The sequence below is a fragment of the Anabrus simplex genome, chromosome X (assembly GCF_040414725.1).
Source record: "Anabrus simplex isolate iqAnaSimp1 chromosome X, ASM4041472v1, whole genome shotgun sequence".
Lineage (NCBI taxonomy): Eukaryota > Metazoa > Arthropoda > Insecta > Orthoptera > Tettigoniidae > Anabrus > Anabrus simplex.
The window spans coordinates 189535141-189553126 of record NC_090279.1 but is presented as its reverse complement, the minus strand read 5'-3'; the positions used below and the strand labels follow the sequence as shown (position 1 = coordinate 189553126).

Here is a 17986-nt window from a genome sequence, read left to right as displayed (position 1 = left end):
TCCTACAATTAAATTAATAATACATTGTGGTTCCACCTATTCAATACAAGAAAACTTATTAATGCAAGGTTACATTATAAGTCAATCACAATTAGGACCAGTTTCGACCTTCAGTCAGGGTCATCTTCAGCCTATCGTACATTCATTTGCTGTGCATTCTCGTATTTCCCTGCTAAATAAGTTTAGTTTACAAGAAAAGAACTGCACCTATTTCTCTTCACACTGGTGCTTAACTTCAACTTTTCTGCATAAAAACAATAACAACCAACTATCTGCTTCTTAATCAATAAAATATATGACTACAAGATCCAACATCGAGATAATTATTTATTTTCACATCAAGATTTAAAAGACATCTTTCTAACGTGATATTGAAATTTTGTCATGTGAAAAAGTTCATGTTTTCTATGTCTATGTCTTTTATTTGCTAGTGAATTTTTTACCTTGCACCTTTTGATAAATTTAAAAGACTTTTGAATACCCAGTGCATCTTTCTTACGTGATATTGAATTTACGTCATGTGAAGAAGTTTATGTTTTCTACGTTCTCTTGTTGTTTGCCAGTGAATTTTTACCTTGCACTTTTTGAACAACAATTTGAAGACGACCCTGACTAAAGGTTAAAACCGGTCCCAATTTTGTGATTGACTTATAATGTAAACTTGCATTAATAAGTTTTCTTGTACTGAATAGGTGGAACCACAATATGTTATTAATTTAATTGTAATCTCTGTTCGATATGGACCAAATGAAATTCTTATCATCCTTTTGTCCTAGGCGATTCCTTTCCTCCAGACCTGGTTGTGCTCGATGTGATAGCCGCGGGCACAGACTATTGCTCTACATCTCAAGTTCCACCGTAGAAGACTTCAACGGAGAACAGGAAGAGTGATATTGTCCCATACCTCCTTGCACACTTTCAAAAGACCTTCAATAGTGGGGGGACGTCTAGAAGAAAGCCTTCTTTTTAGGAGACCAAAGCCACAGAAATCCATCCGTGAGGCATCCAGGGATTTGACAGGGATGACACTAAATGGTATGACATGGACACCCGTCTCTGATTCTTTATTCTTGTAGTAGGTGACTGATGATCTGGCAGTATGACTGTATGCTTTATCCATGTGGATCCAGGCATTTGAAGCATCCTCACTTTACAGCCGAGGGATATCTTTGTCAAAATAGGGGTCCATGACATTCTTCTGGAAGTAGGTAGCATTGATCTTCACATTTTTTTGACACTCTGAGTATTCTGAATTTACCCCGGGTACCAGATCTCTGGAGACAAAGGCTGAAATCCCATAAGCCACCGATGAAAACAGCTAAGAATCTAATGGATGCTGGTTTCAATTTAAAAGAGGAATGGAAAGAGCAATGGATTCGTACAGTTCCGGAGTGGCCAAGACTCTTTAATCCAAACCACGCCCCAGCAGGTTTCAGCTTGCCAAGAAGAACGTGGGCATCACTAAACAGGTTCCGCACAAATTGTGGAAGATCTGCATTCTCCCTTCACCAGTGGGGCTTCAGGGACTCTCCAGAGTGTGATTGTGGTGCTTTAGTCCAGACCATGCATCATATAATGGACGAATGCCCTCTGCGTGCTTATGGTGGAGACCGAAAAGACTTTGCTGATGTCTCAGTATCCCTAGTGCAGTGGATAAACAATTTAGATATTCATGTGTAATTGTTCCCTACTTACCTTGTATTCTTTGCAGGTTTTTCTTTTGTATAATATTGTATATACTTGTCCATTCTGTAAATTCCATACGCTTAATAATAATAACCCCGGGTACAATATCCTGCCACCACCAAGAGCATGCTAGCAAACTTTTCTTTGTTTTCCTTGACGAAGTATGAGTGCCCCTTTTTGCCTTTTGGGAGAGAGTAAATTGCCTGGGGCTTGTTCGTGTCATCCAAATAAACCAAAGCCATTTATCCACTGCTAGGCAGTTTACGTATCATTTTCTGGCATTAGTGAGTCATTCTTTAACGCCCCTTGCTGTTAAAGCATGTCCACGTGCCCTATGCCACTTTTACCAGGTTCAGATCATCTTTAATTATATGGCAGACTGTACTTTTGGATGTGCTTGTGTGGCCAGCGAAGTGTCTCTGAGTTGGTGGATTTTCCTTCAAGACAGCAGCCTTTACCTTCTTAATGATGTCCGGAGTCCTGAAAGGTTGAATTCTCTACAGTGGCAGTTATTGTTTCAGGCGGGAAACCATTCTGATGTAATTTTATCACATTGCCTACAGAGGCTTACTAGTGTTGAGACATTTTTTACACTCTTGTACAATTCTCGACAATGAAAAATTAGCATCGGAAAGGCCAACAATGTAGCCTTGCCTCGTACCTGCGATTCGGCAGGCCATGAGGCAACAACGGTATGATATGACTGTACGCGGCATTTCCTTAAATCACACTGACTGGACAGAACAAAAAAAATGACATGCAGCTGCTTCCATGAACGGCGCGTGCTCTCAAGGTCGCGTCCTATATTAACTGGGGCAACCCTCTGAATGACGGAATTTATTAGTTTCATCTCCGTGTTGATGATTCACAATGACAAAATATTTTTAAAAGAATTATCTTTTGACGTTTTCTTATCGTGTTGATTAGGAGGAACAATCCTTTCAATTTCCACTGTCACAGATCTATGATGTAGCAATCATATACCGGCCAAGTCCCGCCTGGTGTCGGTAGCGGAGCAGCAGTGGTTCGTATTCTTTCTCCCTCCACCTGCGAGGTTCAGTCTGTGATAAAGTTTCTATGGAAATTGCGATAAGCCATTCAAAACAAGAGGCGTGAAATGCTTAGTGCAGGTGTTCGGCAGATCCATGGCAATGCTCGGCGCTCAGCAACTGTTCTGCAGGAGTTCGGCTGGGAGGTGTTTGATCATCAACTCTACAGTCCTGTTCTTACTCCCAGTGATTTTCATCTTTTGTGGCACCTCCAGAAATTCCTGTCCTCATGTCGGCATTTTCAAACGATAGCTGAAGACAAATGTTACACATTGGTTCCATTCCCAGGCGGCGGACTTCCACGACATCGGCATATGACAAGTATCTCAATTCTGGTGGTGATCATGTCAAAAAAATAACTTCAACATTGCTGCATCGGGTGACAATATAGTTTTTCATGTAACTATGTTGTTTTTTTTTTTTTTTTTTTTTTTTTTTTTTTTTTTTTTTTTTTTTGCTAGTTGCTTTATGTCGCACCAACACAGATAGGTCTTATGGCGACGATGGAACAGGGAAGGGCTACTAGGAGTGGGAAGGAAGCGGCCGTGGCCTTAATTAAGGTACAGCCCCAGCATTTGCCTGGTGTGAAAATGGGAAACCACGGAAAACCATTTTCAGGGCTGCCGACAGTGGGGTTCGAACCTACTGTCTCCCGAATACTGGATACTGGCCGCACTTAAGCGACTGCAGCTATCGAGCTCGGTTTTTTTCTTTTTTAATAGGGGAACTTAATTTCTTGATGGTCCTTATATATGACCTGTCACTTACTTTCAAAGGGTAGAGAAGTGTCCACCTATTCAACATGGTACTGAATAGGTGGACTTTTCTCTACCCTTTGATAGTGATCAATTGTCAATACGGACCATAATGAAATTCATAACTTATGACTGTCACTTTTTAAAAATTGTTCGTGGCGTCGACCTCTGTCGATCTTTTGCCACTACTTTCACCATACGATAGGAACCTGCATGTAAGTGGGATTGCAGAAGTGTAGAGTGTTGAATGTGGGGGAAAGGAACGTTAAGGACGACACAAACACCCAGTCCCCAGGCCAGGGATATTAATAATTTACAATTATAAACCCCTGACCCGGCCAGGAATCGAACCCGGGGCCACCTGGTGGCAGGCGGACACGTTTCCCACTACACCACGGGGCCAAACATGACTGTCACTTACTTGTCCTAGAATGTGTTCTTTACCATTTTGTTTATTCTGTGCATGCCTGCGTGCGCGCATGTATATTACAGCAGATTTATAACTGTTAGGTTCTTCACTTTGTTGAAACTAATTTACAAATAAATAAAATTTAGAAACTACCTGAGAAGACATACATTAGCAGATTATACCTGAAAAAGATACTACTTAATTGAATAATCTGTTATTTATAATATACGTGGTGCTCAAATCAGATGGTCGGATCGATAACAAAGCCTTTCTTGTCGTTATCTTTAAAGGCAATTATGTAAATTTGTCTTGTACACCCTGTCATAGACAAATCATGGACTTCTTCATGTACACAGAAGTTTTTACTGCAGAGTTCTTCTGCAATCAGTGATCTTATCTTGTGGTGACGTGAGTTTCTCAGTACTTCGCGGTAGGAGCAAGAACCCAGAATGTGAGACGGTGTTTCTTTCTCTCTGGCATATCTGCAACAGAGGTTTCTGTCCCGAGTTCTGCCTGGAGTAGTTCGTACTGCAAAAACAATTGATGTCATCTTGATTGTCTCTCGCCATTCGCTACAAGAAAGTCCTTTGATGCCTAATCCAATTGTTACTGTTTATATAGCTCTACACCGATCCCCTTCTGAGGCAAAGAGCACCAAATTGCCATTTCACGACTTCTTAGTTCTTGATGGATTTTCCTCAGATTTGGAAGGTCGCTGCCTTTATTAGAGAATCAGTTAATATCTATGATGTTGAAAGCCTGTAAATAATGTGTCATTTCAGATGACAGATCACACATCTTTATAACATACTTTCTATCCCTTACTTGGACACAGCTAAAGTATTTTTGATAGAGCATCTTTATGTCAGGTCAGGAGCACCCTGCTAACATATATGACAGCAGACCGAACTACCTGCAACTGCCTGGCCGAGCACCAAGCCCGACAAACTAAGGGAAAACCAACGGCTAAAGGCGGAGAGTTCTCCCTTAGAAAGCTCGGTGAAGTCTTTGTGTAGGAAATGACACACAAATTCATCAGAATGCTGCTGCCTTCAGGTGTGGCACGTGACTGCCAAAGGCTAAGGGAGATAGGCTCGACAAAAAATCCGCTACAGTGTTAGGCCTAACAAGCCAGCTGAATGAAGTTGATGCGTTTGTCGCCTTCAAAACCAAAACAAGCCTCGGATGTAAAAACGTTAAAATTACCACACTTGCCACTTAAATGGCAAGCATAACTGTATTCTCAGAATAATAAGACTATATATATCCATGAAACTTACGATCAACTTCAAAGCGATCAAGCTCCACAAACAACTTGCGTTGATCCTTAAACTGCATACTATCTCCTCTCTCGTCATATTTAGGGGCAATGAAGATCCGTACGGTTCCCTTCGTCGCTCCTTCTTTGTTCTCCACCTAATAACAAATTAATCACACATAAAATTAAATTTAACAAGCACTTGAAATTTGAGCTGAAACTCTAGCACCTTGAACCAGCAGTTTTTCAAATCTCAAACATTCCTTTGAATATACACTGACTGAGCAAATGTCATGGGATAGCGGAGCACTGATGCGCAGGTGCGTTGTCTGCGCACCACACACCCCCTGTGCCAGCGGCAGTTGTATAGGACACCTTGTGAGCAGTGGCTGTGCATGTGACAGGTGTAACATGGAACGTCGTCGTGAGCTGACACCGTTCGAACGGGGTATGGTGGTCGGAGCCTGATGGATGGGAAGTGCGATTTCGGAAGCGGTGCGGGAATTCGGCTTCACACGATCAACCGTGTCCAGGGTGTATCGTGAATGGTTGAATGCGGGTGTTGCCGTCCACAACAGACAAACGACCAGCCGTCCAGCCACCCTCAATGACCGTGACCGGCGACATCTGAGACGGATTGTCAATAGTGACAGACGGGCAACCGTGCAATAAATCACAGTTCAATTCAACACAGGCCATGCTAGACACGTCTCCCGGTGGACAATCCATAGGAATATGGGCTCTATGGGGTATGGGAGCCGGCGCCGCACATGGGTGCCACTGTTAACCCAACGTCATCGGGCACAACGACGCGCATTTGTCACCAGTCACCAGGGATGGACACTGGAACAATGACGTAACGTGACATGGTCAGACAAATCACGATTTCAACTGCACCATGCCGATGGGAGTCACAGTGTATGGCGCAGACCACATGAAGTGATGGATCCTGCCTGCCTCGAAGGTGTGGTCCAGGGTGCGGTGTGTCTGTTATGGTCTGGGGTGCATTTTGCTGGTATGGAATGGGCCCCCTAGTTGTTCTGGAAGAGACTTTGAATGGTTCACGGTATGTTGAGCTGCTCAGAGACCATCTCCACCCATTTTTGGCCTTCCAGCGCCCAGATGGCTCTGCGGTATTTCAAGATGATAACGCGCCGCCACATTGCTCCCATGTCGCCCGGGAACGGTTCCAGGAACATGCAGCGGAGGTCCAACGACTGCCATGGCCACCCAGGAGTCCCGATATGAACCCTATCGAGCATATCTGGGATGTCCTGGAACGCAGGCTCCGTGCCATGGATCCTGCACCCACGAACAGACCAGCCTTGGCGGCCGCTCTGCAAACAATTTGGTGTCAGCTGCGTCCAGAGGACTACCAGGGACTTGTTGACTCACTTCCACGGCATCTCACTGCAGTTCGCAGGGCCAGAGGAGGCCCCACACGCTATTAGGTGACTACCAGATGAGATTTGCTAAGTCAGTGTAGTTAACCATTGAAAGGCTCCTCTTGAAAGTGCGAGTTTCAACATTCGCACCACCTTTACATGCTAAAAGGTTCGGATGCCAGTCCACTTCCTAAAAGATTATAATTTTCTCTTCATTACTAAGAAATTTCACAACATTGAAGTCTCTATGTATGGTCTGACACCGTGGTTAGCCAGTTCAAGTACCGTTGGTTGGAAAAATTTCATCATCAGAATGTTGGGTAGGAGAGGTGGTGGTATACAATTTCTAATCATTAGATTGCATGCCCGAGTTCCTATGGAGTGAGGGCACATGGTGCCGTTGATGGTGATTCGTCCGTCGGATGGGGACGTGAAGCTTTGAGCAGACCCCTTGGTGTTATTCGACAGGAGTGGGCTACATGCTGCTAACACCAGGTTTCACCCTCTCCCTCCACACAGGTCGCCCATGGGAGTCAAATAGAAAGAACTGCAACAGGTGAGCTTAACATGTCCTCGGACACTCCCGCCACTAAAAGCCATACGATAAATAATCATATATCACATTAAAAGGTCAATTAAATATGAATGTCCACCTTGCTAACACTAAAAAAAAATTTATTACACTTTCAATACACCAAACATATTTCAAGGACCAAAGTTATAAGAAATTATAATAAGTTCTAAGATTTGTACCTGATGAAGAGAACTTTGGTTCTTGAAACATGTTCGGAATATTGAAACGGTAATAGTATTGAAAAGGTCGACATTCATGTTTAATTGACTTTTTAACGCGACATATTGGTTGTCAATATGGATCAATTTACTATTGACTATTATGGTTAAGATTATCAATTATTAGGTAGGCTAACATGTGACAAAAATTCACTACCCTTCACTGTACCACTCAACACAGATTCAATTTCTAACTTCTGAATGGAATGCAAAATACAAGCACAGTAAGAGAAGGGAGAAAACTAGACTTATAGAAATATAGAGCCTGTACTGAAGAGGAAGCATAGGGGGAAATTCATGAGAGGTTTCAGTTGGAAAATAATTATATCAGCAGGGTTGACCACAAGTATAAAATTAGACAGAATTTTTTAAGCAGAAGCGATTGGGGTAAATTTCCATTCATTGGGAAGGGCGTGAAAGAGTAGAACAGTTTACCTGGGGAAGTGTTTGATCCTTTTCCAAAATCTGTACAGATATTCAAGAAAAGAATAAACAGCAACGGAGAAAAGAAATTAAATGTGCAGGTTTTTGTAAACAAAGATTTTTTTGTGAATAAATTAATTCCATCCCCTGGTCTATGGAGATTAGAAAGCTGAAGTAGGGGACTGCCTGTAGGAGTGAAGTACAATGGGGACTTCGAAAGCCCTGGGACCACTACGGTAGCTGTGAAGGCCCTTCAGAAACTCTGAAAAGTGGTGGCAAAAGGGGCTCTGGTTAAGACGGAGCAGGTTATTATGCACGTTACGTACCAAAAAAGTGCCGGACAGAGATGGGGAATGTTGAAGAAGAATGGGAAAGATTTAAGGAAGCACTGCTTGGATGTGCAAAAAAGGTATGTGGTAGAACATCAGAAAATGTGAAAGACAAAGAGACACACTGGTAAATTGATAGGGTAAAGATTAAAGTGAAGGGAAAAAGAAAAGGTATGGAAAGCATGGAAAACATCTAAGACTGAAGAAAGTAGTAGAAAGTATGTGGAGGCAAAGAATTTGACCAAGAAAATAGTGGAGATAGAAAAGAGGAAAAGCTGGGCCGTATTCACACAGAAATTGAGAGATGATATGCAGGGCAGCAAGAAATTACTGTACGGTATCTTAAGAAACAAAAAGAGAGATCAAGTAAACACCAGATTTGTGAAGGATGAAGGTGGCATACTATTAACAAAGCCAGAAGAAATAAGAAATAGATGGAGACAGTATATTCAGAGGTTGCTGAACATGAGAACTAATGACAGTCATTCAATGGATGACCAAGAAAGGCAATTAGTTGATGAAGAAATGGATAAGGAAATTACAATGAATGAAATTGAAATGGCAGTAAGAAAGATGAGGAATAGAAAAACTGCTGGAATAGATGAAATTTCAGTGGAGATGATAAAGGCAGCTGGAGCTGTAGGCCTGCAGTGGACATATCGAGTTCTCAGGATTGTCTGGGAGAATAAGGAGGTCCCTGATGATTGGCAAAAAGAAATAATCATCCCAATTTTCAAGAAAGGCAATAAGAAAGTGTTGAAGAACTACAGGGGAATTACTCTGATATCCCATGTTGCTAAGATAATGGAGAGGATACTGAAAAGTAGGATAAGGTTGAAGGTTGAAAATCAGTTTGGTTTCAGAAGTGGAAATTCAACAATAGAGCCCATTTTCATTTCATTTCACAACAATGGAGGAACTTCATTTCTGTTGCCTCAAGACGACTCTTTGTTGATGCAGTAAGTGTTGCTGCTTCCAGACCACTCATCAATATATACTCCACACGGCTTTACTTCTAAATTGATGTTTCGCTAAAAAATGAACATTGCCTTATCCCTGTTGCCAGTGCGCTACCACCGCAAGAACAGCTAATGCAATGCGATCGCAGCAAACAGTCCTCGTTTAAAATGTTATAACGTACTCAAAAAAGCTAATGAATCGGGGATTGGAAACAAATTCACAAAAACTACTCTTACTAACAACTTCTGACACTAAAAAACAGAATACATTATTAAGAATAAAAGAGAATGAGGAAATAACACATCACTCACCGCTAATGGCTGGCACAGGAAAGAGGTTATGGCCTACAAATAGAACACTCCACTGATCTCAGAGTCACTTTCTTGCCACTTGTCTTTCCTGAACTATACCGAGACATTCTAAGTGTGTACGAACTAAGTACACTAACCAATAAACGACGCAAACAAAACTATGGCTATTTTAATACACTGGACAACTAAACCTGTACTTTACTAACCTATACTATGCTAAACTGTAAACTACACTATAATGTACTATATTAGAGAGATAAAGACTAATATGAAAAACACCAATTACTGAAGAAAAATGCTAAATATCGCAGACCGTACCAAGTACCATACATGCTGAGCGAGATAGGTTAACCACGTGGTGAATTGTATTTTTTTTTTTGCTTTACGTCGCACCGACACACATAGGTCTTATGGCGACGATGGGAAAGGAAAGGGCTAGGAGTGGGAAGGAAGCGGCCGTGGCCTTAATTAAGGTACAGCCCCAGCATTTGCCTGGTGTGAAAATGGAAAACCACGGAAAACCATTTTCAGGGCTGCTGACAGTGGGGTTCGAACCTACTATCTCCCGAATACTGGATACGGGCCGCACTTAAGCGACTGCAGCTATCGAGCTCGGTCGTGGTGAATGTAAATATCTGAGTTGGTAACTAGGTTTCGAGATTGCATTCTGCTCTGCCGATATAAGTCAATATGAATGGCAGCTTGGGATTGGTTGGATGTCTATGTTTCAGCGTATAATAACCAGACAGAGCCAAAATCAGCCAAAACGTCAATTTAGAAGTGAAGCAGTGCAGAGTATAGGTACAAGATATATTTTGTACATGTTGATTTTGGAAATGCCCTTAAGCGGTAATAGCGAAAATTCGTGAGCCAATAAGTGAGGTATTTTTAAATACATTTGATAAAATGGGAATTCAGACTTCGAATTTACAACATGTTAAGCGAGAAAACATGTTATTGAGGAAGGCACTAACAAGGTTTCATTGTAATCAGTTAATCAATAATGTAGTCAGTCACAAAGAACAAGGACAGAAATTGCATTCTCTAATGATATCTCTATTCACACAAAAAAAAATAACACAGAACATACCTCAATGTTGTACGTGAATGGCTGGTGCTGCAGAAGTATAAAGTTAGCATATATGGCTCCTCGTGGAGAAAAGTCAAGCCCACGCGACAAGTTAGCAGCACTCTTCTCCCAGAAGGTGAACAGCTCATTTTTCTCCTTACCATCCACTTGGACATGCACATTCTTGACTCTTATTCCTCGGAAGTACAGCTAAAATGATTTCACACTCTTAGTGCTTGACACTGTACATATTCGAGGATATGGGACACGCACATGGTACACTTTACACAACTGAATGCCAACATTTAAAGTACCGTTTACCAGAGGGGTATGAAAAATCACAACTTGCAGAAAGAAATTCTTTCTAAGCCACATACGAGGGCTATTTTTTTTTTTCAAGGTCCGATCGGCGCGACAGTCAAACGCCCGCGAATATATGATGAACCGCTGCGCAGATGTGTTGCGCAACGTCTCTGAAATGACCGTTATGCGCCTCACCTAAGTCCCATCAGTAGTGAACGTGCAGCGCGCTTGTAAACATGGCTACAACGATCGCTTCGCCCGCCAAGTATGAAGTGCGCGGTGTAATTCGATTTCTTCAGGGTGAGGGGTGCAATGCAGCCGAAATTCATCGCCGAATAAGTCGTGTGTATGGTGAAACGTGCATGAGCGACAGCAAAGTGCGACAATGGTGCAGGAACTTTACAGCAGGGCGTACAGACGTCCATGATGCAGGCGACCAGGGAAGGAAGCGTGTGCCAACCGATGATCTTGTTCAGCGTGTGGATCAGGCAATTCGAGAAAATCGTCGGTTCACAATTTCTGTGTTGAGTGCTTCGTTTCCTGAAATTTCCAGGTCAGCTCTCTACACAATTGTGAGTGAGACACTTCAGTACCGCAAACTTTGTGCGAGATGGGTTCCGAAGATGCTGTCTGACCGTCACAAAACACAGCGAATGGGCGCCGCTTTAGCGTTTCTCCAGCGCTATCATGATGAAGGACAGGATTTTTTGAACAAAATTGTCACACGGGACGAGACATGGGTTCATTTTGAAACGGAAGAAACAAAAGAGCAATCCAAACAGTGGATGCATTCGCACTCCCCGAGTAAGCCAAATAAATTCAAGCGAACATTCTCCAACAGAAAGTGTATGGCTACTGTGTTCTGGGACCGGAAAGGAGTTCTGTTGGTGGAATTCATGGAACGTGGTTCCACCATCACTGCAGCTGCATACTGTGCGACTATTCAACGTCTATGACGGGCAATTCAGAATAAGCGGAGCGGGATGTTGTCATCAGGCATTGTCCTCCTCCATGACAATGCTCGGCCGCACACTGCAGCTGCCACCACGAACCTCCTGCAGCGTTTCAAGTGGGACGTTTTCGATCACCCAGCATACAGTCCGGACCTGGCTCCATCAGATTTTCACCTCTTTGCTCACATGAAACGCTGGCTAGGAGGACAGCGTATTGACACCGACGAGGCACTGCAGACCGGCGTACAAAGATGGTTACAGGCGCAGGCGGCGACATTCTATCAAGAGGGCATTGACAAGTTGGTACCACGCTATGACAAATGTCTCAATCTGCAAGGCGACTATGTTGAAAAATAGCTGTGATGTATCAGTAAGTGTTACTAATAGAAAAGTGTCAAATTTGTACTGCTGTTTCATTTCGTGACCAATCGGACCTTGAAAAAAAAATAGCTCTCGTATTAATGATAAATCTACAGTAATATTGCCTAATTTCATACAGAGAACTCCAAAATTAGCTCAAATCAAATATTCTTTTTACAGGTTTTGGTATACTTTTCTCAAAAAATATTTAACATATTCTCCAGTGTATATGTCGCTCCTTTCATGTGATACACCCGAAAATTCAACACATTTTTTCAGTAAAAGTATTCCTCCTTCATAAGTTATGAATTTCATTATGGTCCGTATTGAGAACAGATCACTATCAATTCAACAGTATTGAATAGGTGGACTCTTCTCTACCCTTTGATAGTATTCCTCCTTATCATTGAAGATATTGGTGAACGGGTCAACAAAGCCTGCTTTGCAGTCCTGAAAGCTTTAAATCCTAGAGGACACGGTGACCACAATAGGTCAGAAAAAGGAAGGAGGTGATCAGTTGCCTGTCTCTGCCAAGGCAGGTCAACCAACATCGGCCTCCACCATTGGCCAAAGAACAGCCGATCGCAAATATAAAGATAGGAACTTTCCACCTAATCAATAACAAGCAGGCTGCAGATATAACAGTGAATAGGTACATAACAGTACCGGTTTCGACCCTATTTGCTGGTCATTTCCAGCTGCTGAAGAACCTTCGTCTTAATAAAAACATATAATATTAAAACATTACTTATACTAATTACGAATGACTAATGCTAAATTACAATGATGTGTTGTGGTAATAAAATATGCTTGAAAGAGTAGCTTTGAAATTCTAAAATGTTTACCAGTTCGTTATGACACTGATCTTGATGTTCACTCATACACTCATGCATTCAATCTAGTGTTACAATGTTGACACACTTATTTTAAATTAAAAACATCTTAATGCTGAATTACATGGTACTATATTTTATAAAATCCACCTCAGTAGGAAGTTTGGTAATAAATAAACTGGTACTGTTATGTAAAAATATCTTAAGTACCTTATAAGAAATAAAATAAGGGTCAGGGGAAAAAACCAGGTAAGTCACTTTTCCATCGAAATTGAGATATTGTTACAGTCCGCTTCAGAGTGATCATGCGCATCTATTGAGAGGTTGGAAATGGAAAACAAGCAGGTGAGTCATGAGAAATTAGCACTCAAAGTTTTGCTGTTAGGGGAAAGAACTAGGGAAGTTGAGCACAAAAGTTGCTTTTTCTCAAGTTGCATAAATATTGACTCTCCTGCTTTTTTCCCCTGGCCATTCATGTAATGATTAGGTGGAAAGTTCCTATCTTTATATTTGCGATCATTAGAATAATCAATACGGATAATGAAGCTAATAGATTATAAAGAACAGCCAATCAGTGACCACCTCTCCAGCTTGGTGGACCAATAGGTGAGCAGTGTTCTGTAGCCTGCAATATCACTCGCCAAAGAACAGCCAATCACCAACTGCTCCCCACTGTGGCAGACTGCAGCCTGCATTATATGATGAGGTGGAATTGCAACATCACTCCATTCCACTGTGAGCTTCGCAGCTATCGAAATCTGTCAAAACCTTTCAAAATGCCAAATACAGTCTGCAGTGAAATGTTGGGACCATCATATGCCTAATCTTTCCCTCAGGCTGAGTCTTTCGCCTGAAGATTATCATCGTCAGCAGCTTGGTACCTCCAGCACGACACGCAAGTACTACAATGTACTGTGTTTCTTCATGTACATTAATTTTCACTATAAGACTTTTTCTTTTTCAGTCAGAGTCCTATTTGAGGGTACCTTAAATATAAGCAGCATTTTGTCCACCCATTTCAATTGTAAGGATTCAGAGAAAAAGCACAATATATCTGTACCTTTGTTATATATGACATACTCCATTTTTAATGACCATTTTAAGGGTAAAATTTTGTGTCTGATACAAGAGAAAGATGTACCAATGAAGCCTAAATAAGTAATGTGCAAGGGATATTATGTACCTATGACATCATAGAGAACAGGAACCTAGGCAGAGGACACAGAGAGATGAGAGTAGAGTACATACAGCTGAAATTAAATTTCTGAAGATGTATGGTACAGAAAACAAGGAAGGAAAGCCTGAATAAAGAACTAAAAGTTAAATGAGAGACTAGAGCAAAACAGACTGAAATATTCTGGACACATCAAGCAGATGCATGAAGAAAGAATAATAAAATAAGCCCTACGCTCGCTCGCTCGCTAGTGAGTGAGTGAGTGAGTGAGTGAGTGAGTGAGTGAGTGAGTGAGGGAGGGAGGGAGATTATTGAAAAAAGTCATGAGTTTTGAGTCTCTGCCTTTTTTTTTTTGCTTCCTTGATAACAAAAAGGCCTTTGATTGTGTTATGTGGGACAAGTTGTGGCAGGTACTAAAGGAATTTTGTGTTCCACTGCATTTAATATCATGATTGAATGGTCTCTATAAAAACCATGCAGCAACTATACAGGTGGATGGAAATCTCATGGACATTTTCAATGTGACAGGTGGAGTAAGGTAAGGTTGCATATTATCACCTCAAATCTGCAACATCGATGCAGAGTGTGTATTCACGAGAGCTCTGGATGGCTGGGATGGTGGAATCTCGATTGACGACAGAAAAACTAGCAACCTACAATTTGCAGATGAGACTTCCCTTATAGTTGGAAGTGAAGAGGAACTCATAAGAGTGAGGAATATTAGCCTTCTATATGGTCTAGATATAAACATGAAAAAGACCACATTAATGGAAGTTGATCGACAAGGTCAAATCCAACTTACAGTACGTCTAAAGGACCTGCAGATAGTTAAGAAATTTGTATACCTTGGGTCAGTCATCAATGACACAGGAAGCTGTGAAATAGAGATCAAGAGACAGATTGTTTTACGTCATGCTGCAGTGGTTAAACTCACTAAGATCTGGTAGAACCTGGCAATATCATAAGCTACAAAGATGCGCTTGGTGAAATCACTAGTGTTGTCAGTCGTTTTGTACGACTGTGACACCTGGACCGTGAATGCTAGAGACGAAAGTCGAACTGATGCCTTTGAGATGTGGTGTTGGCAGAGAATGATGTGTGTACCCTGGACAGAAAGAAGAATCAATGTTTCCATTCCGAATGAACTGAATGTCAAGATATGAGTATCTTCCCATGTGAGTGAGTGTTAACTCCAGTTCCTTGGCCACATTTTCAGAAGAGAACTCAGAAAAGACCCTTTTGCAAGGCAAAGTTGAAAGCAGTAGACCATGAGGAAGAACAGCAAGTAGATGGTTAGATCAGATGAAGATCACTGACCTACCTCTTCAGACCATGGTAAGGAAAGCTGAAAATCGCTCTGCATGGAGGGATCTCGTCAAGGTTGCAACGCAAAAATGATACAGTTATGAGGTCACAATGTCAGCCTTGAGTAAAACGACTAATGATTATGATATCTTGATTGAAAATAATATATAAATTACTGACTACTCTTTCCTGTCTTCCTTTGTCCTTTCAGAAAAACCTATTCACCACTCTTTGAAGTCCAAAGTCTCAGAAGTCCTTACTTTATTAACCATAACATTTCTGCTAGCTATTTTTTATAACATGTTCAATGACTTCTTCATTAAATGAATAAAATATCGTTAAGTGATGCTATTTTAACAAAAGGTCCAATGTTCTCTTCCTTGTTACGGGCTGCTGAGAGGAGATATTGATGCTCTGTTATAAACAGGAAACAATGGTTGTACTAATGAAACAAATAAAGCCCCAATCTAGCGGCGAGGAAAGGAATTGTGCCGGCTGCCAAAGCATGTTGCACTCCTCTGGGGCAATGGTAAATGACTGACAGATGAAATTAAATGATATTGGAGAGTGTTGCTGGCATGAAAGATGAACGGGAAAAGCGGCGTATCTGGAGAAAAACCTGTCCCGCACAAATCTCAAATGGAGTAACTGGGATTTGAACCTTGGAACCCAGCGGTGAGGGGCCGGCGCGCTGCCGCCTCAGCCACGGAGGCTTTGGCTGCATTAATCAACATCATTATTTCCCATTATCCACCTGTAGCCAGGTAGGGGCAAATATGGTTCCTCTCCACTTTCTTCGGTCTTTCCACCACTCCTCCTCCAACTGTGTACCAGTCCAGGTTCCTTTCTCTAATACTGCATTGGATTGTGTCCTTCCATCTCAATCGTGGTCGTCCGCGGCCTCTCCTTCCTTGTATTTGCATTTCCATCAACTTTTTTGTCATTCTTTCATAACTCATTTGCTTTATGTGCCCAAACCATCTTAATTGAGTCTTCTCTATTCTATCATTCATTTTTTCCACTCCAATTTCGTCCCAGATTTTCTCATTCTCATTCCTTATTTTGTTTCTTCATCATACTCCTCAAGAACTTAATTTCAGCTGCCTGTATTTGACTCTCATCCTTCTTTGTCACTGTCCAAGTTTCTGCTCTGTAAGTGTCCCATAATATGTTTCTTACACTATGATAGAAACCGCTTCCATCTTGAGTCCTCTTAAGTATTCTCCATTAATTCACTCCCCAGGTATTTGAACGTCTCCACTACTTCCAGCGGCTTGTCTGGAAGTCTAATCTGAGCTTTCCCTTCTTTCTCCCCTCTAGTCATAGCAAGAGTTTTACTCTTTTCTACACTTATTTTCAATCCACATTCATCGATCTTCCCATTCACCACATCCAAGTGTTCTTGAACCTTCATGTCGTCTTCTCTCCAAATCACAATATCATCTGCAAATAACATGATGTCCATTTCTCTTCCTCCATATGTTGCTTTTGCCATTCTCATGACGTCATCCATTACTTTAATAAACAGGATTGGCGACAGAACACTTCCCTGTCTCAGCCCACTAGTTATTTTGAACCAACTTGTGTTTGCACGCAACTACAACATTCCTTGTACATTGCCATGATCATTTTTATTAATCCCTGTCCAATTCCTTCTTGCACCAGACAGTCCCAAACTTTTTTTTTTTTTGCTATTTGCTTTACGTCGCACCGACACAGATATGTCTTATGGCGACAATGGGGTAGGGAAGGCCTAGGAATTGGAAGGAAGTGGCCGTGGCCTTAATTAAGGTACAGCTCCGGCATTTGCCTGATGTGAAAATGGGAAACCACGGAAAACCATCTTCAGGGCTGCCGACAGTGGGGCTCGAACCCACTATCTCCCAATTACTTGATACTGGCCGCACTTGAGCAACTGCAGCTATCGACCTCGGTGTACCCAGACTTTAGTCCTGGGGACACTGTAATGTACCTTGTTAATGAATGTCATCACCATATCATTCCCATACTCCCATTGCTGTCTTATAATGAAAATGGGCTCTATTGTTGAACTCCCATTTCTGAAACCAAACTGATTTTCCTGTATCTGATTCTCAACCCTCAACCTTATCCTACTTTCCAGTATCCTCTCCATTATCTTAGCAACATGGGTTATCAGAGTAATTCCCCTGTAGTTCTTCAATACTTTCTTATCGCCTTTCTTGAAAATCGGGGTGATTATTCCTTTTTGCCAATCCTCAGCGAACTTCTAATAAATTTCCCAAAATACTAATAAACTGAAAATGACCAAACCAGTTCACTCTTTAACTATTAAATTTAAACATAAAGACTGGTCAAAATTGTATGAGGAGACAAAGAAAAACACGAAAACACTAAAAGTACAAGATACTCTCCATTTCTTCATTCACTAGCATCTTTAACACATTCAATGCACATCCTATACATCAGTGGTATTCAAAGTGTGGTACGCAATTTTATTCTAACTGTTTTCAGTGAACAGTTGAGAAAATAGTTGAATTGCAATGTAATGGCCAACCAGGCTAAAGTAAACATTAAGAACAGATTCATATATCTCAAGGTTAAAATAGGTAAGATCTCAAAAAATATATGGTTTTTGAAGAAATGTTTAAAA

The 17986-nt window shown here is 41.5% G+C and overlaps 1 protein-coding gene across 1 annotated transcript in view; it reads right to left on the bottom strand.

The window, feature by feature from the left end:
- LOC136886384 (phenoloxidase 1) overlaps positions 1-17986 on the bottom strand; it is a 104416-nt gene that overhangs the window by 23184 nt on the left and 63246 nt on the right. Inside the window, exons 10-11 of the mRNA XM_068230714.1 lie at positions 10448-10636; positions 5180-5315 (exon numbers count right to left, since the gene is read on the bottom strand). Coding sequence (XP_068086815.1) covers positions 5180-5315; positions 10448-10636 — 325 coding nt within the window. The remainder of the gene's footprint in view (positions 1-5179; positions 5316-10447; positions 10637-17986) is intronic.